This window comes from Tamandua tetradactyla, chromosome X (assembly GCF_023851605.1).
Source record: "Tamandua tetradactyla isolate mTamTet1 chromosome X, mTamTet1.pri, whole genome shotgun sequence".
In the NCBI taxonomy this organism is placed as follows: Eukaryota; Metazoa; Chordata; class Mammalia; order Pilosa; family Myrmecophagidae; genus Tamandua; species Tamandua tetradactyla.
Window position 1 is genome coordinate 161,548,953 of NC_135353.1, and position 26,121 is coordinate 161,575,073.

The window sequence follows — 26,121 nt, forward strand, 5'->3', positions numbered from 1 at the left end:
GTGACTGTGTGATTGTGAAAACCTTGTGTCTGATGCTCCTTTTATCTATGATATGGACAGATGAGTAAAAAATATGGATTAAAAATATGCAAATAATAAGGGGAACAAAGATTAAAATAAATTGAGTAGATTGAAATACTAGAGGTCAATGTGAGAGAGGAGTAAGGGGTATGGCATGTATGAGTTTTTTCCTTTTTTATTTCTTTTGCTGGAGAGATGCAAATGTTCAAAAAAATGATCATCGTGATGAATACAAAACTATGTGATGATACTGTGAGCCCTTGATTGTACACCATGCATAGAATGTTTGTATGTCAAAAATGTTTGTATATTTGTTTGTTGTGTGCCATAAAAATATTTTTTAAAAACCCTCAAAACTGTTGAAGTGTTATGGCAGTAAAATTCTGAGTAATATTTACTGAAATTTTGAATTCTATGTTACAATATTTTTTGAGCAATAAATGGAAATGTAATGAATCAATTTTAAGGAATCTTTAAAAATACTTTATATAGCATCCAAATGTAATCTTTGTCTCAGGCTACAATGGTAGAACAAGACAAAAATCCAGTTATCTTGGCAATTATTTCCTTTCAGCACAAGCCCTCCCCGTGACATGCACACACCGAAACCTTTGTGCTGCTCCTGGAAACCAGGCCCATAATGCTGAGTGTTGCTCTTCCAGCCTCTCCATTGCTATCTGAGTACCCAATGCCCACTAACAGCTTTTTTTTTTTTTAACCTATCATTCCCTTATAGCTGAATTATTATCCTCTCATCTCCCTCAACTTCACCCTACTCCATTCATAAAGGCATACATAACCCTAAATAGCCAGAGCTGCAGCCAGGCTCAGCCCAAACTAAATCCCAGATTGGATTAAGGTACTAGGTCCCTCACCTTATATACTTAACAGAGGAAAGGGGAACACTGGCAGAAGATAGGACCTGGAGCATTTATGATTCATTTATACCCAATGTCCAGCATACAGTAAAAAATTATTAGACATGCAAAGAGGCAGGGGAAAGTGACTATCAAAAGAAAAAAACAATAGAATTTAATATATCATGACTAACTTGGATGACTCTTAGGCATACAAGGGTAGTTTAATGTTAATAGTTTAAAGGAAAAAACATACAATCAATTCAATAGATGAAGAAAAAATGTATTCAATAAAGTTCAACACCCATTCGTGATTTAAGAAAAAAAAAAACTCCTAGCAAACCAGAAATAGAAGGGAAGTTCCTTAACTTCATAAAAAATATCTACTAAAAGCTATAGCAAACATCATTCTTAATAGTTAAAATCTACAAGCAGAAAAGAAAAGTATAGGGGTTTCAAAGGGAGAAACAAAATTGTATTAAACACAGCTGATATGATTAGAAAGTCCAAATGACTCCATAGAAAATTTATTGAAGGAGTTTAACAATAGATAGAAAAAAAAGATTAACAAAAATAAATTCCATTACTACAACCAACAAAACACAGGAAATATAAATCAAAATGAGATGGTAACTTCAATAACAAAATTATAAAATGCTCAGGAATCCATCTAACACAAAAGATATGATGACATTTATGAAAAAATTAGGGGCAGCAACTGAATGGAGTGTGATATCCAATATAGCAGCTGTTAGCTGCCTATGGCTATTTAAATTTAAATGTAAGCAAATGAAATCAAACAACATTCAAAAGTCAGTTCCTTACTCACGCTGGCCTCATTCCAAGGGCTCAGTAGCCACATGTTACTAGTGGCTTCCCCACCGGATAGGATAGATAAATAATATTTCCATTGTCACAGAAAATTCTATGGGACAGTCCTGGACTAGCCTATGTCCAGCCATCTCATAAATTTTCAGTTAGATTGCAATCATTTATATTATCTTGCTTATGTTATACACCCCCAAAGGGGAACATAATAAGAAATATAGAATTAGGAGTTGTAACATCTTCTAATCTTACAAGAATTTGTGGGAGATGTTTGTCTTTTGGGCAGGTGGGGGTGAGGGGAGGCTTTGCCTAGCATCTAAATGCCCCTTTGGCATTTCAAGAACCAAGTATCTTGAGAGTCTTTTCATCATAAGAGCCCCCAAAGACCAGATATTTGCTCTCCCAGAACCCTGCAAACAAGGATCTAGGCATGAGACCCAAGTTTGGCCGATCAGATACTCTGATTTGAAGATCTGAGTCTTAAGCAAGCAACAAGGAGATGCTGGGGCAGCTCAGAGTTCCTTCTGGCATTGGTGATGGCGGCCTTCTGTACCTAATAACCATAGGTGTGTCAGTGCCAGTGATGTCAGTGACAGTATCCAGTACCTAGCAGGGACAGCATCTTAATCAGGCCATTCATGGTCTGGTCTTGCCGGTGCCTCTTGCCCCCTGGATTCCCCTTGGTTCCTGCCCACTGTCAAACTCAATATGCCAGCCTGGCCTCTCCAAGCTACGCCGTATTTCTCCAGCAAATTCCTTTTCTAAGTTAAGAGTTGATGGTTTTCTTTGCAACCACAAACCTGGATGGTAGAAAGTTATAATATACCTTATAGATTATCTAGTCCAAACTCACTGCAATTCATAATATAAATTCAGGTAAAAAGAATTATATTTCTCGACACTTTTGTATCAGTCAGCAAAGGCTAAGCTATGCTATGGTAACAAATAACCTACAGAAATGTCAGTGGCCTTACAAAAAACAATGACTTATTTCTCTCTCACCTTAATGTCCATCATGGGTCAGCTGTGCTTCCATTACATGTCATCGTCCCTCTGGACTGTAGCGGATAAACTGATATTGCAGGTCTTGTGGTTGAGAGAAAAGGCATAAAAATAAAATCTTGCTGGCTCTTAAAGCAACATTCATCATTTCCACCCCTATGTCATTGGACAAAGAAAGTCACATATTGGGAAGTCTCATCCTCCTAAACGGAGGGGCACTGCAAGTCAGAGCCTGACCCAAAGGGTGTAATCATGTAGGGACTCCATGCTGTCAAACGCAATAATGCAATCTAACACAACTCTTACGACTTAGAGCATTATGTTACCAATTTGTTCATTTTTAAATTCCATAACATGGATGAAATGAATTTATTCTGAATAAATTACTGTTCAGGAGATTGAGTTTGCAACATCAAAAATACTGTAGTAACGTTGATTCCCTGTAATAAAATTAGAAGCCGTGTTTCCAAAGCATGGTGTGGGCTCCATGGAGCAGAAGCACCTATGAGCTCATATTGAAATACCATTCTAATTTAAATAAGAATCTGTTTCACAAAATTTTGTTAGGCACCTACCATGCTCAGAGGTAAACTATGGGGCTTCAAGGGGTGACAAACATAAGGGAGACATACACAATGAACTTGATGGACAATTAAAGGAACCAAACACACATATAATATAAGGCAGCGATAGAATAGAGGAGGGAGAGGATGGAAGAGGGTCATAGGATGAGCTAAGTGTAAGCACCTCCAGCCTAGAGATTTAATAGGATTGTATGAGGATAGGACCCCTTTCAACAAGCCATACAATTCACAGTAATTTTATACCAGAGGGTATATGGGCTCCGTAGGAGAGATGCAGGGGGGATACATTGATCCAAAATATGTTGCTAAGAATTCCTAACTTGAGTCCTTACCTAACATAATGATTATGGTGATGAAATTTGATTCAGCTCTACTTCGCCAACAAAAATTAAGAAACTGGGGGAAATATCCATACTACTTTTTTTTTTTTAAGACAAAATAAAACAACTCTTGTGACCTTTCAATGTCTTGTAGATAAGAGTGGGGTTGTTTCTGTTTTTTTGTTTTCAAAATGTCAAGTTTTGCATGTGGTTAATCAGAAGTAATTATTGACACAAAATTTGAAGAAGTGTGATTTTGACAGACGTAAATGTTAAATTATTCTTATATACGTTTGCACTTTAAACAAAGGTCATTACAGTTTCTTTGGTTAGTAGAATATGGTTTACTTCCTGAGTGAAAAAAAAAATAACTCATGTGAAAGAGGCTGGGCACAAAAAGCCACATACTGTATAATTCCATTTATAAGAAATGTCCAGAATAGGCAAGTCCAGAGAGGCAGAAATTAGATTAGCTGTTGCCAGGGGCTGGGGGTTAAGAAATAACAGTCGTTAACTGTACAGGTTTTCTTTTTGGGAGGATGATAATGTTCTGTAATAGAAAGCAGTTTTGGTTGAACAATTTTGTGAATATACTAAAACACACCGAAGTATAACAAAAAATAAATGTTCATGAGTTTTTTAAAAATCATAAGTGGCAAATGGTGTTTATATATATATGATTTAGGGATAATTATTTTCAAAGAGCCACTTTCTAGAATTATTGGCATATAGCCAAGTACAATCTGTGATGCCTGCTGACAGATAGCTAAATCAATGACAACAAAAATCACCGAGCAATTTTAGTAGTCTTTGCCAATTAGATTATTTATTAAATACATGCAAGGGCTTCTAGCAAGTAAGACAATGCACAAATTGAATTTTATTTTTGATCTCTTTTTCCTTGCTTGCTTGTTTACTGCCTTTTACATATGTATGTATTTATGGTGATAACGCTATTAAACTCTAAAATGGAAAATAATGCACAAGAAGGGTTACAAGCCAACTGGACAATTATCTTTATTAGAGAGTTTGGGCATATGTGGGCTAAGACTGTACAATATATCTAATGCTTACTCAGGTTACTACATACGGAGAAAAACCTCCAGAATCTTCTGAGAAAAAAATGTTCTCTTTTCCAATTCTCCATTCTTTCTACTCTCACAGTCTGCCTGTCATAAACTACAATCACTCCCTCGAAAGCTGTTTTAATCTTTTATATAAATATATGTGTGTGTGTTGAAATGCCGCATCATATTACTCGCTCTTTCAATTATTTTTTCTAAGACTAGTGCTCTAACCCCTGGCTACAGAGCCTTGACAGTCAATTAATTTAACAAATATTTGTTCAGGACCTTCTAGGTGCCAGGAACCGCTGTAGGGGCTGGGGATAAGTAGTGAACCCAACAGCCAAAAACCCTGGGCCCTGTGGAGTTTACAATTTAGTGGGAAGAGATAGACAATAAGCAATATAGATAGGCAAGGCATTGTATTTAAATGGAAAATAAATTATGTAAAAAAAAAAATCAGAAAGAGTGCTCTAGGAAATGTAGGAAATGGCCAGAGAAGGCCCCACTGTGCAAGGTGATATTTGAGCCAGTGCTTGAGAAAGGGAAGGTGAGAATCTAGGGTAATGGCCTTCCAGAAAGAAACAACTGCCAGTGCAAACGTTCTGTTTCCTTTTGCTAAAGCTGCCAAAATGCAATATACCAGAAATGGGTTGGCTTTGACGATGGGGATTTATTAACTTACAATTTACAGTTCTTAGGCAGTGAAAATGTCTAACTCAAGGCATCAGCAGGATGATAACTGGACTCTGAGGACTGGCTGTTGGCATCCAGGACACCTCTGTCACCCGAGAAGGCACGTGGCCAGCATCTGCTGGTCTTTCACTCCCGGGTTTTGTTATTCTCAGCTTCTGGTTCCTATGGCTTCCTCTGAGCTTCTGTGGGTCCTCTCTTAGGTTCTTTGGGGGAGAAGCTTCTATGAGCTTCTCTTAATTTCATCTCTCTGAAAGGAAACCAGTAAAAGGATTAAGACCCACTCCGGGACAACTCAATTGAAATAACCTAATGCAAAGGTCCCACCTACAATAGGTCTGCACCCCCAGGAATGAATTAAAAGAACACGGCCTTTTCTGGGGTACATAATAGCTTCAAACCACACAGGTGGCACAAGCATGCCTGGCACAGTCACGGACCAACAAAGGGAGAAGTAGTAGGCAAGGAGTTTCAAAAGGTAACATGGGCACTATACTGGTAAGGTTTTAAAGGCCCCTGTGAGGGGTTTGCCTTTCTTTTGGAGACAGGAGCCAACGGAGAGTTCTAAACAGAGGAATGATGTGACCTGATTTGCATATGTCACAGGATTATGCTGATTCTTGTACTGGAAATACATGCAGGGGGACAGAGTGGAAGTCAAGCAAGCTCACAGCAGGGTACTGTAGTAATTCAGATGGGGGAAGATGATGCTTTAGAACCAGGATGGTGGCAGAGAAACTAATAAGCGATATTATATATTAATATTATATTATATAGTATAATAATATTATATTATAAATATAATAAATTTGTAATTATAATAATATTATAATATTGAAATATGTAATATATATAACATCTTTTTAAGGTATACTTTACATACAATAAAATTCACTCATTTTAAGGGTACTATTCAAGGACTTTTAGTAAGTTTACAGAGTTGCGGAGCCATCACCAAAATCCAATTTTATAACATTTCTAGAACCCCAATAAGATCTTTTTTCTTTCTTTTTATTAATTAAAAAAAATTACAAGAAAGAAACGCAAACATCCTTAATATATGCTCATTCCGTTCTACATATATGATCAGCAATTCACAATATCATCACATAGTTGCATATTCATCATCATGATCATTTCTTAGAACATTTGCATCAATTCAGAAAAAAATAAAAAGACAACAGAAAAATAAAACAAAAACAGAAAAAGAAAAAGAAATTTTACATACCATATCCCTTACCCTTCCCCCCAATAAGATCTTGATAACATTTGTAGCATCTCAGTAAGATCCCTTGTGCCCAAATGCAATCACTCTCCATTCCCCCTTTCTCTGGCCCCTGACAACAACTAATTCACTTTCTGTATGCATATATTTGTCTATTTTGGACCTTTCATATAAATGGAATCATACTATATGTGGCTGGCTTTGTTCACTTAGCACAATGTTTTCAAGGTTTATTCATGTTGTAAAATGTTTCAGTACCTTATTCCTTTATATTACTGAATTGTACTTCTTTGAATTATAGACCACACTTTGTTTATCCATTCACCAGTTGATGGACTTTTGGGTTGTTTCCACTCTTTCGGTATTATGAATAATGCTGCCAATGGACATTCACATACATGTCTTTGTGTGGACATATGTTTTCATTGCTCTTGGATAAATACCAAGGAGTGGAATTGCTGGGTCGTATGGTAAATTTATGTTTAACTTCTTTTATTAACTTACGATAATGCCACACTTTCAAAACTGGCTGTCCCATTTTATTTTCCCATCAGCAATCTATGAGGGTTCCAATTTCTCCATATCCTTGTCAATACTTGTTATTGTCTGCTTTTAAATTATAGCCACTCTAGTGGGTATGGAGTGGTATCTCATTTTGGTTTTGATTTGCATTTCTTTATGTCGAGCATTTTTTCATGTGTTTATTGGCCATTCCTATATCTTCTCTGATTTTCTTTGGTGAGATGTTTGTTTAAATCTTTTGCCCATTTTTAAATTGGGCTTCTGGATATACAGTCAATTCTCATGACTGATGGAAATTATGTTTATAAAGTCGCCATGAACACCGAATTAGCAAATTCTGAACCACTACCCTTAGGGGAAATAAGATTAGGTTTCTGCCAGCCTCCGGTGACATTTTGTCCACCAATCAATGCATACCCTTGTTTTATTCGGGTTTCTGTCTAAAGGTGCCTTGTATCTTTTGTTTCCTCTTTAAATTTGGGTAAAATGCTTCACTTGGAAGTCTGATCTGCCTTTTAGAGACTGCTCTATTGAACCCCATTGAAAAATATTAGCGTTGCCTTCAGAACATTTTAGAGCAACATTTAAACAAAGCCTCTGAATATAAATTTAAAGCAAGTTTAAATCATAAGTTGCACTAGGGGGGCAGGTCATCGGCGCTCATTAAATAAGATGTTGATTCAATAACATTGAACTCCCAGCTAACAGCACTGCAACTCATCCCTGAACTAAGCTTATTTAACACACATATTGCTTTTTTGCACTTAGGAATACTAGGCAGAACTTCGGCAGTACACTTGGGGGCCACTTTAAAATGAATATCATTGACAAAAGGTCCAAAAATGTGGGAAAAAAAGGGACACTAAATATACTGACAAGACACTTGTTTACAGTAAGAGAGCTGAAACAAGAAGGCAGAGCATTGTCTGTTTGACCTCAGCTGGGAATGTTGTGAGTTAGGTGACTCAGATTTTTCGCCACTCTGAACATGTCCAACCATGACTACAAGAGTGCCGTTGAGTATTGATTTGGGGGTTACAAATCCATTTTAGCAAGTAGGTGAATTTGCAAATATGGAATCCATGAATAATGACAATTAACAGTATTTTGAAATAGAGTCTATGGGATTTGCTAATTGATTGGAAGTTCCATGAGAGGGGAAGAGAGGAGCCAATGATGACTCCATGGTTTTGAGCTACAGAAATATGGAATTGACATTAAGTGAAGAAGCAAGTGTTAAGAGAGGATATCAGAAGCTTGATTTTGAACAAGCTAACTTTGAAATACTTGTATTAGCCACCCTAATAGAGTTGTCAAGTATGCTGTTAGATTTATGGGTCTGGATACAGATGAGCAATGCCAGCCTGGAGATACCAGGGATGGTGGAGAAATCCCTGGAAGCAGAAGCAGATAAGATCACCAAGGAGGGAGTACAGCTAGAGAAGGGGTGCAGGGACTAAATTCTGGGAAATGCCCAAGTTAAGAGGTCAGGGAAATAAAGAGGAACCAACATATAATACTGAGACAGAGTGGTCAGTGAGGGGAACACCAGGGAGGTGGCAACCTACCATAAGCCATTGTTCTACTCCTGCCACAAATTGCTCTCGGGTAAGAAGCAAGTATGGCGAACACAGCTGAGAAGTTTCCGGTCTTAGAAATGTCCCTAGGATTAAGGATTTAGCAATATGGAGGCTATTGGTGATGCCGATGGAGAGCCGGATCTTGGCTAGGAGCTTGGGCATCTCACCCTGGGGGGTAAGCAGGAAGGCAGAGTGCATAGGCCCAGTTTCTGTGAAGACATAACTAGGTTGAGGTGGTGGCACAGGACAGCATTTCACAAACTTTCACCTAGATCCTATGAATCACAGTTTTGTGACAGTGTAGCTAGTTTTTGTTCAGTAGGTCTGGGCTGGGGCCTGCGTGTCTGTGTTTGCTCCCAGGGGACATCGATGCCATTGATCTGAGGGTCACACTTTGAGTAGCCAGAGCATAGGGCTGATTTTATCTGCAGTTATTACAACAGTTTCTTTCCTGAGTTCAGATGTAATGAGGAACGGAAATGTCTACAGCTCTGGGCAGATGCTGGAGGATATTCTATTTTTTCAGGGGCTTATTATCCTGGATACTTCAGTTGGGAAGAGGCCAGGCATCTGTGACTCAAGAGCCAGGGAGGAGGCATAGGGAGCTCCCTGCCTTGGCTCTGTGGGCTGCATGACTTGGCGGGGCAGGGCCCACCTGGGCAGAAATGCACACAGCTCAGAGGCCACTGGATGCCTCGCTCTTTCTCTCTGCCAGTGAACTATGAGAGGTGCCTCCTGGAAGCCCCCTTTGAGGAAGGCTGCCAATATTTCTCCATTTTATGTATGAGTAAATTGGGTTCAGAATAACACACCAAGATCAATATCCGATAGAGACCTTGCCTCCCATTTCCTCCCTCAGGTCATCTCATTTTTGGATTTATGATTGTGGAAGTGTGTTATAGGACATAAAATTGGCCATTTAAACCATATTTAAGTATACAGCCCAATAGCATTAATTATACTTACTTTGTTGAGCAGCCACCACCATCGATTCCCAAAACTTTATGTATCATCATCCAAACAGAAACTGTACCCATTAAGCAATAACTCCCCACCCCCAGCCTCTGGCAACCACTGATATACTTTCTGTCTCTATAAATTTGCTTATTCTAGATACTTCATAAAAGTGGGATCATACAATATTTGTCCTTGTGTGTCTGGCTTCTTTGTCTTACCAAATGTTCTCAAGACTCATCCGTGCTGTACCAGGTATCAATCATTTCATTTGTAAATAGTAAGAAAAATCCATCAAAATGTCTGGAACCTGTCTGCTTGGCAGTTGTTGAGATTCCACAGAGCTGGGGGTAAAAGTCCATTTGTTGAATGAAAGCTGAACTGCAGATATGGAAGTCTCAGTTCTGAAAAGACACCAAAGACAAGAAAAAAACAAGAAGGCCTGGTGGATTCCTAAATGCAAACACACGTTCAATGTGAACTTTTGAATTCTTCTGTTAGGCTTAGGTAACTATTTACTTCAGCTTTTTCTGATCAAGGTGCACATTGCTTCACCTGCAGCGAGTGAGAGCTAAGTGGAACACTTAGGGCACAAGTGTCCAACCGTGCTGCGGTTTGGGAAAGAAAATTGAAACTAGTTTGGCAGCTCTGTCTTAGTCACTCACCAATGGGCACATTAGGTGGAATCCAGTCTGATGACACACTTCATTTTTTGTTTCAGTCCCAAAGGTAAAGTTAGCAAATTGTGATACCACTGTAATGAATTAAAAGCAGCTGCCGGAGAGCTCTGTGTGTCTGTGGTTGTTTTAGATTAAAAAACACATATATGTGTCATCACTTGGAAAAGATTAATGACTAGTTGGGGCCTACTCTTAGTTTGTACTTTGCTTGTCGAAGAAAGCAAGAATATTTCCAACAAATTTATTTTAATTCTATTTTTTGACTGTCCTGTGGGGGACTTACGATAATTTAACAAAGAATGCAAAAAAGCTTGGCTATTTTGCCCAAACTGGTAGTTATCTGTGTTATGTGAACCTGTAGGTCACACAGCAGAGATGACAATGTGAAGGCCACCAGGTGTCACAGGAAATGGTGTTGGAAATGGCATTTCTATAGTTATTGTCTTCAAATTCATAAAAAATATAAAAATGTAAATGTCCTTTCAAAAGCTACATATTTTTATATTTTAACATTTAAGTATTTGAAAAATCATTCAATTTCAGAAAACGAGCTAGGCCACATTGATGTCACAAGAAGGTTCAGGAAGCATTTCTCTGGTCTTCCCATGCTCCTGACCCATTTCTCCATCAGAAGGAGGAGTGGACTGCACTGGGCCAAGCTGGAATGTATCAGCCACATGCTTCTGGCTGACACTGAAAAACAAACCACAACTAAAATTAATGGGAAACCGGACATTGTTTCTGGGAGCAAACTGATAGGGCCCCCCCAAAAGCACCTACTTTAATAAAAGGTAGTCCTGCCTTTGTCTCTGTATATCTTGGACAAATTACTTACTCTCTCTCTGATTTCATTTCCTCCTCATCCTAAAATGCTGACAATACCAGCATGGCAGTCATCATGAAGATTAAATGAGATGAAAGTGTCAGGAATATAGCAGATGTGGTGATGGAACATTCTTTGTCCCTTCCTCTGCCTAGCTGACTTCTACTCAAGTCTTATGCTAAGGGTCATGGTCTCTGTGAAGCTTTCCCTGCATAATCCCACCCTGGATCAGTTGCTCTTCCTGGGATCCGCTGCACACCTGCCTCTTCAGTCGGCACCTCTCCTAGAGCTCTTCTAATGTAGAATGATTGCTGGCTACACCACACGGCCCTTTGACTGCATTTTAAGGTCTCGAGGCCTGGGCAGGCACCAGGAATCGAACCCGGGTCTCCGGTATGGCAGGCAAGAACTCTACCTGTTGAGCCACCGTGGCCCGCCCTTGAATGGTATCTTGATCATCTCTTTGTTCCCAGCACGTTGGAGTGTTGAGCAATGTGCAATCATGACTACATAATATTTCTGATAACGCATGGTAAGGTCTCTGCAGGCCAAATTTTAAACAATAATGCAAATGCAATTATATAAGGTTGTCATTGGTACTCCCTTCGGATTAGGGGGCTCTTCTGATAGCAAAAAAAGCAACTTTTATAATCTAGGTACTTACGATAAATGCTCTGAGAGACAGAAAAATCCCTGTTGGTAAAATAATTTGCATTACTGTGAAATTATAAATAACAAAGCAATGTGATCTAAAAAGATTAAGGCCTAGTCCTTGTAAAGGTAGTGAAGTGTTGCCAGCTGCAGTCTTCCTCACTGGCTATTTTGAAATGGTAGTAGGGAATGAAAGGAGACTGTCATCACCAGAAGTACTCAGAAAAGAGATAGAGCTGCAATTGTATCCAACTTTTTCCCGGTGGTGGTGCATGGTCTGGGAATCGAACCCGGGTCTCCCGCATGAAAGGCGAGCATTCCACCACTGAACCACCCGTGCACCCCTGTATCCAACTTTTTATCTAAGAAAAGTAACATGAACAAAAAGAGAATGATGTGGGAAACCCCTTCAAGAGAGCCCTTCTAAATTCAGCTATAACCACTTCTGCCCTATGTAGTGACTCCTGGTAACTACGGCAACCACGGCAACCATGGCAACTAGGATCCAGGATATAATTGTGTTGTGATGAATTTCTGTGCTGTTTGTTATTCTTTATTATGTGGCACGGTAGGCAATTTGGGTTCGGGTGTATTTTATGAAATATCCATTTGCAAAACCGACAAGTCCTTTGTCAACCATATGGATGTGGGAGACCAGCCTTTGTGTACTCTTGTTTGAAGCCAATCATATGGCATTTGGACCACTGCAATGGCTTTCCATCCACCCTTGCTTCCCTACCCTGCTAACTCAACATAGCAGCCAGTGTGATTCTTTCTGGATGTCATTTAAATCGAATCACTACCAACTCCCAAGCTTTAATAGCTTCTGATTATTCTTAGAAAAAATTCCAAAGTTTTTATTACAACCAACTAGGGCCCTCGTGAACCTGATGGCCTCTTTGGCTTCACTCTCATCCTTCTCCCCCTTGCTCACTACCCCTGAGCTCTGGGGGACTCTTGCAGCACCCTGACCGTATCAGGCACCCTCTTGCCTCAGGGCCTTTGCTCTTGCTGTTTCTATAATAGTGGCTTTAAATTAAACATTTACTTAGTGATTCTTTACCCTACAGGTAATTTTAAAGAAAATCTCTTTCTTTTCAGGGGATAAGATATAGGATGTTTTTTGCCTTTTGACTAAAAGAAAAAAAAAGACTATTTTCCTATCTTTGTTGCAAAATTCACTGACAGCTGATTGGAAGGAGGAACACTCAGATTTTCTAATCTGGAAGAGTAAGATAACTGCCATTTAAAAGTGTTTTTATTTGTTTGCAAATTTTGTTTTCAAAATTCCAGCAGAAAGAAAAAGTTCTACCAGAAAAAACATACCCTCAAACCCAAAACCAAAATACTGACATGAATTAATCAAAGAATGCAAATATGCTGCATTCTTTCAAAACACTGAATAGTGTTTTTTTAACCATATGATCATTTCATTCTTGTTATATAATCAATAACTCACAATATCATCACATAGTTATATATTCATCATCATGATCATTTCCTAGAACATTTGCATCAATTCAGAAAAAAAATAAAAAGAAAACAGGAAAAAAACATACATACCATACCCCTTACCCCTTCCTTTCATTAATCACTAGCATTTCAATCTACTAAATTTATTTTAACATTTGTTACCCCTATTATTTATTTATTTTTAATCTACATGTTTTACTTGTCTGTCGATAAGGTAGATAAAAGGAGCATCAAACACAAGGTTTTCACAATCACACAGTCACATTACAAAAGCTCTATCATTATACAATCATCTTCAAGAAACATGGCTACTGGAACACAGCTCTACATTTTCAGGCAGTTCCCTCCAGCCTCTCCATTACACCTTAACTAAAAAGGTGATATCTATATAATGTGTAAGAATAACCTCCAGGATAACCTCTCGACTCTGTTTGGAATCACTCAGCCATTGACACTTTATTTTGTCTCATTTCGCTCTTTCCCCTTTTGGTCGAGAAGGTTTTCTCAATCCCTTGATGCTGAGTCCCAAAACACTGAATAGTTTTTAAGATCATTCCTAGTCATACGGAATCACACTTTGTGAAACTTTCTTTTTTCCATTTTTTTTTTTGAAATTTTAAGTCTGAGGGTTTCTTTAAAAAAATAAACTTTATTTTAGAGCAGTTTTAGGTTTATAGAAATACTGCACAGAAAGTACCGAGAATTACCACCACTGTCCCCCTGCCCCACCCTCAATTTCCCCTATTAACACCTGGAATTAGTGTGGTATATTTGTTACAATTGATAAGCCAACATTGATACATTATTATTAACTAAAGTCCATAGTTTAGATTAGGGTTCATTCCTTGTGTGTACAATTCTATGGGTTTCGACAAATGTGTAATGTCATGTATCTGCCATTATAGTATCATTCAGAATAGTTTGCTGCCCTAAAAATGTCCTGTTTTGAGATGATTTTGCAAGTTTTTCTGTACTGTATTTTTAAGCATTAATATTTCATCGCAGTAAGCAGAGTAAACCCTGGGAAGCCACAGAGAAAAATATATCAAAATAGAATACATACCTGAGGGCCTCAAGCCTATTTCTTCAAAATCATTTGAAAACAAAAAGGTATTTTAGTGTGAATCACCTTTTGGGGAATTCTGTCATGGTGCAGATTAAGTGTATATACATACAGTTCGGCCTCAGGGCTCTGACAAAGGAAGACAGGAGAGCTGGGTGAAAAGAACTAGTGAAAATCAGTAGACCTATAGGTAACTTAGAAGTTAATTTTTTTTAATTCTAAAAACAAATAACATTATAGGGGAAAAAATCAGCTCTAATCACACAGAAGGCTTGTGTTTAAACAATTATACAAATTAGTTAAATACTGTTTGCAAAAGCCTCAAAGAAGCAATTTCCTCTTCGATTCATTCATTCCATAAATGTTGGAGGTTTCAAAGGCTGCAGGGATGGCCTGCCTCTGACAGCTGACTGCCCAACCTTATACTAGGAGATTTTGGACCAGAGGCCTAACACACAGGCCGCTGAGAATATGAAAACCCTGTAACATGGGAGACTAAATGTCATAGTCAAGGAATGCCCTGGAGAACATGTGCATGGAACAAAAACAAAACAAAACAAAAACAAAAGCATTTACCACTCCTTAAAAAGCAAGAGGACTCTAAAAAAGATTCTAACTGGAGAACAAGCAGTAGAATAACTTTCATGGTCCAAGGGAGACTTGTAAAGTGAGAAAAGAGAGGAGTAATAAGAGAGGGGGTAAGGTCTAGCCATCAAATGTTGGAGTAGGAAGGCACTATTCGGTCAGTCCTAGAGCTCCAGGAATACATTTCTGCTAAGTCAGTACTGGGACAGTTTTGGATGGTGAATTTGGGGAAAGCAAATCTGGGATCAGTTCCAGTAAGGCTATTTATGGCTGTGTAGCTTGGGCAAGCCATAGCACCTCTGGGGACATGTTCCCTCATCTGCAGAGTGTACAGAACAACATTCTTTTCTTAGAGCTGTAAAAAACGATCAAGTGAGAACCTATTTATCAGTATTTCTTAACCCTGGCTGCACCTTAGCCTAACCTGAGTTTAATAATAAAAAAAAAAGCTGATGCCTGGGCCCAAACCCAGAGATTCTGATTTAATTATTCTGGGGTGGACCCTCAGCATCAGTGGGATTAGAAAGCTCCCCAACTGGTTCTAATCTGAGGCCACTGCTGAGAGCTACAAGCCTATTGCCAAAGCAGCTACTCAAACTCCAATGAACAGGATCGCCTGGGGATCCTGCCAAAACGCAGATTCAGATTCATTTCTAACTGGCTCCTAGGATACACTGAGCTGCTCTCAACCTCACTCTGAGTATAGCAAAGTACCAACCGGCTGCAAAGCACCACATCAATGATTGAAAGTCATCCGCCTTCCCCAAGCTATCAACTTTTGGTGATAGTGGTGTGAGCTTCAACTGCTTTCTTTCTTGGTGTGGATAAGATGTTCAGGACAAGGATAAAAGGGTGTATATGTAAAAGGTATCACTCAGGGTATCGATGGTTAAGAGAGCATTTATTTATATTTATAAGCACACCCACCTGTTATGGTACCACTGCTCCCCACATTCATTACAAATCACAAAGGTCATCTTGTCTTCATCTGGGTTTGAATTCTGCACCCAACTTGGAAGGAAAATTGTTCCTCTGGAAATTATGGTGACCCTGCAGTTATAGTTTTCACAGCGTCTGCATTTTATGTTCTTTGTCGGTGTGCCATCATTTACTTGGGGAAGATGGTGCTCCAGTATACAAGATTCTGTGTAGGAAGCTCTCAACTGTTTCAGTTCCTTGCTTGCCATGTCCATAACAGTCATTTCGGCAAATTCTCTTGAAGACATGGTCCCAGAGAGCAAGTTTTGCTGTAAATGAGAATTTCTGGGGTTCTTCAAATTGGAAACTTTGCTTCTGATACAAGTTTTATATTTTTTGAGGTTTTCTGAATAAAGGGTAAAAATGTGCTCTTCGATTTCACTGGCAAATGCCTGCCACATGTCAGCTTTTGGTGGATCTGTGGAAGAACTAGCTAAAGCTTCATAAAGCAGTTCTCTGCATTTAGCTCTCACGGGCCCTGCAGAATCCAGCTCACCTGATTTGCCAGTGGGTTGAGGAACAGTACACTTGAAATGCCCTTCTGGAGTGTTAGTTTCTGGCACAATCATTTCAACAGCTTTTGCAACATCCTTGGATCGTAGCAGAGAATCAGAACTGGAGCTGCTCAGTATCTTAGCTTGACTTGGGTCAGGACTAAGTCCTGAATTTTCTTCTCTGTCACCACTCTTTGGGCTGTCCACTGGTTTGATGTGAGTATTTTTATAAAGAGATTTCCACTTTGACAGCAAACCCTTGGCTTTCTTTTTCAAAGCCACCACGGGACAGTCTTTGAGGACCCTGTACATAACTTTGACCACACGTGTCTTCTGCAGATGCTCCTTAGTCACATGAACAGTTTCTAGGTCATTAAGGTGTTTGCCAAGATCTTCAAAATTCCTTTTAGACATTAGTTGCTCAATACATGAAACTCTGGCAGCGACTGGGTTCTTGTCAGACATCTTTACAGCTGCAAAAAAAAAAAAAAAAAAAAAAGGGAAAAGAGGTTTCAGATTTCTCAAGCTGGTTTCAGCCAGCCACAGCTTCCCGAGAGCAAAACAGCATTTTCTGCCAGTTACCTACAATGTGTTTTCGGAAACAGTTATGTAACACAGACGTTTGCAACATGTTAGAAAGCGGAATCTGAAATGTGGTATGGTCTTAGTTTCAGAAATTTGAATCACAGTCATCAAAATACAAAACAAAAAACCAGCCCACAAAGAGCTTCTTCATTACAATTTGCCTAAAAGAGGCTCCTTGGGATTTTTGCTGTTGCAGCCCCTCGCCGAGCAGAGCTGCTCCCGGGGATGGCTTCCAAACCAAATTCGCACATGCTCACGCCCGCAGGCAGACAGTGTCCGCTCTCCTACCTGCATGGCAACGTTCTCCCGGTACCACCAACTGCTAATGACTACCGGCTGCCACGCCTGGGCTACACCCAGGTGCCCCAAAGCAAATATGCTGAGCTGCTGGTCATCATCAAACAGTTGGGGAAAGAGATCAAACCTACCAATGCAGGCAGGAAGAGTGCAATGGAGAGTCTCGAGGGAGGTACCATTCACACCAGAGGACTGGGCCAGGTTGCTTGGCCAAAATGGAACAGAATGCCAGATTCTAGCTGCCTCGTTAGCTATAAAGTCTTGCCATCTTTTTACAAGATAAGAAATTATACCGTTCCTCTCTCCTGTCGAGATGAAACTCTTGTTTTCAAAATGGTAACAGTCTGGGTCCTCCCCACCCCCACCCACTTCCCTCCTATGTTAACTAGTCTCTGAACCTACAGTCTCTAAGACTGAAAAAAGATTCTGCAGTTGATCAGAATTTGTGCTTTACCCTCAGATTTTTGTTTGTTTGTTTTGTTTTTAAGCACTGAAAAAAAAAGTTACATGGAAAAGCGATCTATCTTACAGCACACTGCAATTACCTCCAAGATACCAGTATCTTACTTTAATTTTCTCTTTTGAATTCATTTATGTTAACCAAATTGTTCTTTGGTCTTTTCATGAGTTAATACAATTCTAAGGATTCTGTTTCTAATAAACACTGCCAGCACACTTGGCTTGGTTAGCAAGCCCAATTTGCTAACATATTTTTGCTTAATATAACTTCTTTTTTGCTTGAGCATTTGCATGACTATTAGTGCTTTAAAGTCAGGTAAAAAGCGCATAAGTTATAAACACAGAAGGAAGAGCAACCCCTGAAACCTAAGAATGACTCCCCCAAATTTTCATACTAAAACCTTATATACTTTTCAGTTCTGTGTTTCTTGTAAGCTGATCAGAACATCTGGAGAAAAATGACTAAAACTGTCTAAATCTTTGTATGCATTTATTACTTGATGTAATCATGCATTTTTTTCATAAGAAAAAACTCTTGCTGGATGATCTGTTATAATGTTTCCATCTCCACTATTACACAAAAATATCTAGATCTAGATCCAGATCAGCCAATTCATTGGGATGGAATGTTGGGGATGAAAAGCAGATCAGTGTCAGCACTGATGTGGTAATGCTGGGCAAAGCTGGATGATTTTTCCCCATATTCAGCTATATCACTGAATGACTTACTAGCTTTTATTATCTTTAAGTGGTGCTTTTCTGAATATAAAAGAATGAGTTGTAACAAGGCAAGGGAACTCTAAGGTTCCAAGGCACCTAAAGAAATTATAAGGTAGCAGAGGCTGGCAGGCAGCTGAAGCCAAGTCAGGATACAAGTTTGTGGAGTCTGACATTATGACATCACTCGTGTTGGTTCCAAAAGTCAACAGGCCATCACCATACTGACATCCGAGTCTCATGAACAACAGGGTCAAGGTTCAGACACAGCAATCCAGCCTATTTGTGATTTTGGACTAACTAACTGGGCCTGAGACCAGAGTTTGGTGTTAATAATTTTGAAGTGTAAAAAATTGCTCACTGATTATTTCTGTGTGAATCTCATCCTAAGCAGGCAAATATTTGCTTTATCTAACCAGTCCATTTTTCCTTCCACATAATGTACATAACCCTACCTGCATAATACCCTTGGATATAAATTTGTCTGTCTGGTCTAAATTTGAATATAAGCATCTCATGGCAGGGCCCCTGCCTTTTCAAAACCCTATTAACTCCTATTTTAGATATAAAGACAACCATCTGTCTTAGATATAAAGACAACCATCAGATGGTTGTCTGATATAAGACAACCATCACCGTACACAAACAGGCTAACAACTTTGAAGCAATCACAGGGAGAAGTAATGCAATCTTTCTAGAAATCATCTGACAAGTATCATAAGACATAATGTCCTTTTAGCCAGTAATTCTACTTCTACACATTTAAAGAAATGAGAGATGTGGAAGCTGTATATGTAAAAAATTTTCTTCACACTTAGAAGCACCTGAAAGGTCCCCCCCAAAAGAAGAATGGTTAAAAAAAATTATGGCATACTCCTAGAGTGAGATAATAATACAACGTTTTAAAATCATGTTTTTAGAAAATGGTCATTATACAATGTTAGGTGGGGAAAAAAGCAGGATGTAAAACTATATGAACAAAAGACTAAACGTAGTGTTACCATATGACCCAGCAATTCTACTACTAGGTATATCTTCTGAAAAGAAATGAAAACATGTGTTCACATAAAAACTTGTACGTGAATGTTTACAGCAGCATTATTCATAATAGCCCCTAAGCAGTAACAACCCAAGTGTCCATCAGCAGATGAATGGAGAAACAAAATATGGGATAGCCACAGAATGAAATATTATCCGGCCATAAAAAGGAATGAAATACTAATACATGCTACAACATGGACCAACCATGAAAACATTATGCTAAGTGAAAGAAGCCAGTCACAAAGGGCCACATATTGCATGATTCCATTTATATGGCATGTCCAGAATAGGCATATCTAGAGAGACACAAAGTAGATTAGTGCTTGCCTCAGGCTGTGGTAGAGGTTACAGTGGAGTGGAGGGAAAAAGGGAGAGACAGCTAATGGGTATGAGTTTTTTGGGGGGTTGTGGTGGTGAAAATCTAAAATTGGTTATGATGACGGTTGTACAACTGTGAACATGCGAAAAATGCATCTCCATCTTACAGAAGAGAAAACTTGCTTAAACATATCAAATAGTCTACACGTTGTTTTTTCATGATGCTTAGATCTTATTAAAATATTTTTTTTGTCTGCCTCTGCAAGACTATAAGAACCATAAGAGAAGAACCACATCTGTTTTAGTCACCAATACACACCTGGGAGCTACCTGGCCAGAGCCTACTATTACTCAACAAATATATTTTGTTAATGAGTGAAAAGCATCCAGGCTGCTCTCTCTCCTTTCTGCTTATCAGCTTTATTTCTTTTCACTAAGAACCAGCCTGCTTATACTCACTGCACAAGCACAACACCCCTAAGATCCTCCCCTGGTGACCAACCCATCTCGACTCTAGTTTAAAAAAACTCCTTGGAGCCATGGTACCCACAGTGGCCTCATCATGTGGGCCCAAGGAGTCAAGCCATTTGGGAGAAGGAGGGTCAAGTAGGTACAGTTCCCCACAAGTAAGCAGTATGGGGCATCTGGGCAAGTTTCTTGATCATTCTGTACCTCAATTTGCTCAAATTTCTAACATATGGAGAAAAATCCAATATCCTAGGATTAATGAGAATTAAATGAGACAATCTCACAATTAATTATACAGGTCTGTGATTACAAGGGTTAAAAATGTCTACCACATACCAAGCACTGTCTAGAGCAGGGGTTGGCAAACGTTTTCTATAAAACACCATGGTACAGTACATATTTTAGGCTTTTTAGTACACCCAGTCTGAGTGTGGACTACACACCTCTGGGTGCTCTGGTCAACAGTGGCCACGTTTAAATGAATGAACCAATAAAACTCTTGCCTGCAGGCCGTAATTTATTGACCCTTTTCTAGAGCAGTGCTGCTCAACAGAAACATAATGCAAACCACATATATAACTTACAATCATAATTTTCTAGTGGTCACATTAAACATATAAACAGAAGAAACTAATTACAGCACACCTTATTTAACCCAGTGTGTCCAAAATATTGTCATCTCAAGATATGCTTGATGTAAGAAATTATATTTTACTTTCCTTATCTTACTAACTCTCAAAAATTCGCCTTTTTACATTTCCAGCACATCTCAATTCGGACTAGCCACATTTCAAGTACTCACTGGTGATATGTGGCTAGTGAAGACCTTTTTGGACCATACACTAACATGGATGACTCACACTTCTAACTTCCGAATACATGACTAAACTCGGGTTTATATAGGGCCAGCAAGAGTAGGCCCGACATACTTGTGCATATAAAAGCTTGTAAACATTACCCACTGAGATAGTATTGGCAAAATGCACATATCTGTCCTAATATTGCCCAAACTCTGAGAAGCACGAAAGCAAAAACGAAAGTGAAAGAGGTTTCCAGAAGCTGGTAAAAAGAGCTGCAGCAGCCAGATTCACGATCTGAAGAGACAGCAGCTTCTAGCCCCACCCCTAGGCCGCCCCCGCTCCGCCCGGAGCCCCTCCCGGCCAGGAGAGGAATGAGCTCACAAATGGCTAGGGGCGGCGCCATTTTCTGAAGGGCCGGGCACTATGGCGCTAGGCCCTTCCCCTATGGGAGGATCGCTAGCAAAGTCGTAGCCAGGGCATGGGGCGGGCCCGGGATACGGTTTCGGTGGGTGGGGTCGAAGCACTACCAGGAGGGAGGCGAAAGCCGCAGCCACTCCCCCCGCACCCCTAACCCCGGCCCCGAGGGCTCGGCCCACCCTGGCCGCCTCAGCCGCAGGGGGAAGGAGAGGCGGGGGCTCGTTCGGGCCTAGCCGTCCCGGGGTCCAGGGCCAAGGAAAGCCTCTCCGAGCGAGGGTGGGCTCCCAGGGGAAACGAGGGCTCGCCGTGCCGCGCGGACAGCGGCCCTGACCAGCGCGGGGCGTGGCTCACCGAGGAGCGAAGGCGGAGCCCGGCGCCTTGCGAGCTTCCCTTGTCCCGACAAACCTTGCGGCCCCCAGGCTGGGTGGGCGGGGCGGGACTGTGACACCTTCGCCACTCCAAACCCGCGTTCCAGAGGACACGCCCCTGGGAACCCGCGCAGGCTTGCTAGGGAAATGGCGCCTGCGCAGAGCTGTCGGTGACTGCCTCTGCGGCTCCCTGAAGGAGGCGGTGCGGCTGGGGGCGGAGAGTCGCGCGCCAGGCCGAAACCGAAAGAAATTAACCCCGTTAAACTGTTTTGGCAGCCGGTGCGTTGATCTACTCTAAAACTTATTCTTTCTGCTTCCAATCCAGACAGTCAAGACAGTGCTCACTTAGGCTAGATGTTGCTGTAAATTTGCACGTAATTGTGAATCATCTGTTTAAGTTAGTTCAGCGTGCATGTATTGCACCCCTGGATGTATCGTGCATCAGTTGATGTGAAAGTAGTGGGCGCTCATTAAGTAGCCCTCTGCATCCTGGGCTCCTCGTCTGTGCACATTCTATGCCCTTCAAGGGCCCAGTAAAACCAGTGATGGTTAAAATAGACAATGTGGCACCCTTCCTCTTTGCCGGTTCCCTACTCTAAGATGATATGGGGGAAGGTTCAAAGAAGCAGGGTTTTGCTCTGGATTGGATGTTGCCAGCACTTTCTTATTATCTGTCTTTGTGATAACAGCCATCCTAGTGGGTGTAAGGTGGAATCTCATTGTAGTTTTGACTCGCCTCTCCCTGATGGTTAATGATGTTGAGGATATTTTCTGAAGCTAATTGGTCATTTGCATATCTTCTTTGGGAAAATGTCTATTCAGAGCGTTTGTCCACATGCCTAATTTATGAAGGGGTGCACTTTGGACCCATTACTTCCAGAATGAGTCCTCAGTGTTAAGATCCGTGGGCCCAACGGTGCCTTTCTCTTTTCAGTTCATTTTTTTTAAAATGCAATTTTATTGAGATATATTCACATACCATATAATCATCCAAAATGTGCAATCAGTGGTTCACAGTATCATCCTATGGTTGTGCATTCATTACCATAATCAACATTTGAACATTTTCATTACTCCAAAAAAAAGAATAAAAATAAAAAAGAACACCCCATACCCCTTATCTCTCCCCATTTTAATTTTTTGTCTTTATTTTCTTACTCATCTGCCCATATACTGGATAAAGAAAGTGTCAGTCACAAGGTTTTCACAATCACATGGTCACACCATAAAAGCTATATAGTTATATAATCATCTTCAAGGATCAAGGCTGCTGGATCACAGTTCAACAGTTGCAGATATTTCCTTCTAGCTATTCTAGTACACTAGAAACTAAACAGCGATATCTATATAAGTGCATGAGAATATCCTCCCCAGTGACCTCTCGAATCTATTTGTAATCTCTCAGCCATTGAAACTTTATTTTGTTTCATTTCTCTTCCCCTTTTTGGTCAAGAAGCCTTTCTCCATCTCATGATACCAGGTCCAGGCTCATCCCTGGGCGCACTGACTGGGTGATTTATATCCCTGGGAGTCATGTCCCATGGTGGGGTGGGGGGCAGTGAGTTCACCTGAGCAATGGGAGGTTCTCTGGGAGTGACTCTTAGGCATAATTATAAGTAGGCTTAGCTTCTCCTTTGCAGGAGTAAGTTTCATAAGGACAAGCCAGAAGATAGAGGGCTTAGCCTATTAAACTGGTAATCTCCAATGCTTGTGAGAATATCAGGACTTCTCCAGGTGGGGAAGTTTAATATTTCCACATCTTTCCCTAGTCCTTCATGGGAAGTTTGCAAATACTTTTTATTTTCTGCTCAGATTACAGTGGGATGTATCGGGACATCACATTAATCTGTACAAACCAACAAGATCTCACTCCCTGTAATTATGGTGTTCGAATAAACTGACCATATACATTAAATTAGAAAGTGTGCTACAGAAAATATAAATTTTGCACCAAACAAACGTCTCTTCCTTTGGTCTCACACAGTTAATATCATACTTTACCCTTTAGTCTGATTTACCTTAGTCCTAATCAGACCAGCTTCATTCATATTTCTAACTGAAGTCTGATCTTTTTTTCAGCTTTTTAAACAGTTGCTGTATGGGGTAATGCTCACTTCTACAGCTGGAGAACTCTTAGCTCTGAGGTGTCATTCAGATAACGGAAGTTCCAAGGAATGACCAGGTTATACACAAAGAGCTCAGTATGTCGGAATTTAGAAATAACAGTTACAACTCCTAAATATAGGCCCCAACCTGATAACCCATGCTCTTGAATTCAATTCTCAGAGTTTGCACATTATAGTTAGTCCGTATTAGTGAGGCATTACTATTTGTGGTTTTGTTTCTGGCTTATTTCACTCAACATAGTATCCTCAGGGTTTATTCACCTAGTTGCATGGCTCACAACTTCATTCCTTCTTGCAGCTGCTTAATATTCCATTGTATGTATTACACCAGTTCTTTTTGTAAAATTCTTAGAATCTTGCAGATCCATCATGGATGTAATCTAAGAGACTTTAGTTTCAAACGGCTATTGCTAAAAAACAGTTTCTATCACAAGAACAAAGTGGGGCCCTCTGAATCTTGTTTATTGGACAGGTGTAAGTAGGAAGAAAGCATTATTTCTCACCATTGTCTTGAAACAAATTCTGTAGGTTCTCTGCTCCAGGGCTAGAGCTTGAGGCTTAAGCAAATTCTATACTTTTCCAGTGAATTTCAAATGTAAAGGAACAATTTTATTTTTAGGTCATTAAAAAGTCTCATCCGATTTACTAGCAAATGTCAGTCCCTCATCCAACTGAAAGCTCTAGGCTTAGTTGTGACCAGCAGCTCTGTGGTCCAGCGATGGGAGGACATGGGGGCCAGTTTCTTCACTTTCCTTGTTGTACCTTTTCTCCCACTCCTTCTGCTATTTTTGTTCTCTTCAGGAGTAGGGCAGGAGGAGGAAGGAGTGGTGCAAAGGTCTTATCTGATTAATATAGTGGGTTGAATGACGGTCCCCCAAAAACATATGTCTACCTCCTAACCCCTGCAAAACTATTCATATGACCTTATTTGGATGAATGGTCTTTGCAGATTTAATTACACGAAGGATCTCAAGATGAGATCGTCCTGGAATATCTGGGTGGGCCCTGGGTCCAATGACAAGGACTCTTTAAGAGACAGAAGAGGAAAAGACACAGGCACACAGGAGAAGGCCACAGGAAGAAAGAGACAGAGATGGAAGTGCCACAGCCACAAGCCAAAGAACAACTGGAGTCACCAGAAGCTGGAAGAGACAAGGAAGTTCCTCCCCTGGAGCCTCCAGAGGGAGCGTGACTTTGCTGCCCCTTGATGGGGGGTTTCTGGTCTCCAGAGACATGAGAGAATACATTTCTGTTGTTTTGTCACCTAGTTTGTGGTGATTTGTTGTAGCAGTCACAGGAAATGAATACAGTTAGTGACATGACTGGAATTAGATCCCTCTGAGTATTGATGTGCAAATGCTTCCTCTTTTGTTCTTTCTGTGGGGCTCACCTTTGGGTAGTTTTTGGAGATCCCCTTGCTGGGGGCCCCCTACTCACCCATTCCCTGGTGCAGGTGACACACCAGTTGGTTGACCACCCAGGTCCTGCTACTAGAGATTCATCCCGCACAGCCCTTTTTCTGTTGGGTCACCTCACCTGCAGGCAGGCCTCTTGGGCAAGGTCCTCCCAAGACAACCCAAGCCGAGCTTCTTGCCTGATGGGTACACTCCGTCCGTGGGAGAAACCCAACAGCTCTGCACCCACCATGCCCTGGAAGCACAGAGCTCTCACCAAGTCCTTGTCCACTTGCCTTTGGGGGGAGAAAAGGAAGCTTCCAGAATTCTAACAACTTTCTTCTTGGGTTTTAATCACCTTCTTCTGTTCATAAGCTGAAAACAGGCCAAGGACCATGGGTGACAGAAGCAGTTTTGGGTTCACTATTTAGTAAGCCTTGTATCTCTTAATATCGTGCTCAGTTATCTCTTAATATTGCGCTGAGCACTGGGGCCTCAGACAAAACTTGGAGTCAGGAAAAACCCCACTTAATATCTTCTCGTACCTGTAGTAATCTTTAGGTCATTTCCAGATCTCTTGCTCTACTTGTCCACGCCATTTGTCCATTTTGCAGGTTTATAGCAACTGGTTACCAGTTAACAGAGAGATGATGAGGCCCAACGAGTGTGGCTTTGATCACTTTTTGGTGCTTATCATAGGATGGAAAATTCAGAGGTGATGCAACCACACACTT

At 40.4% G+C, this 26,121-nt stretch overlaps 1 protein-coding gene across 2 annotated transcripts; it reads right to left on the reverse strand.

The window, feature by feature from the left end:
• Window positions 1-2,714: 2,714 nt before the first annotated feature.
• Window positions 2,715-21,928, reverse strand: TCEANC (transcription elongation factor A N-terminal and central domain containing). 2 transcript variants are annotated; one of them, XM_077146779.1, is made up of 6 exons: window positions 21,851-21,928; window positions 15,853-16,870; window positions 9,872-10,054; window positions 8,685-8,905; window positions 5,362-5,619; window positions 2,715-2,792 (listed from the first exon to the last, which is right to left on the reverse strand). In XM_077146779.1, exons 2-3 carry the CDS (start codon window positions 16,860-16,862, stop codon window positions 9,913-9,915), a joined length of 1,152 nt encoding a protein of 383 aa, XP_077002894.1. In that variant the 5' UTR covers window positions 16,863-16,870; window positions 21,851-21,928; the 3' UTR covers window positions 2,715-2,792; window positions 5,362-5,619; window positions 8,685-8,905; window positions 9,872-9,912. The 2 variants fall into 2 exon arrangements, with proteins under 2 accessions (XP_077002894.1, XP_077002895.1); XM_077146780.1 differs by lacking the exons at window positions 2,715-2,792; window positions 5,362-5,619; window positions 8,685-8,905; window positions 9,872-10,054 and having other exon boundaries at window positions 15,466-16,870.
• Between the last annotated feature and the right edge of the window lie 4,193 nt (window positions 21,929-26,121).

Excerpts from the sequence above, each read along its gene's own strand:
- TCEANC (XM_077146779.1), bottom strand. The coding sequence starts at position 16,862 with ATGTCTGACAAGAACCCAGTCGCTGCCAGAGTTTCATGTATTGAGCAA. Across the intron at positions 10,055-15,852 it reads GAGCAGTGGTACCATAACAG|AACTGAGACTTCCATATCTG; the intron begins GTGGGTGTGCTT and ends GTGTCTTTTCAG.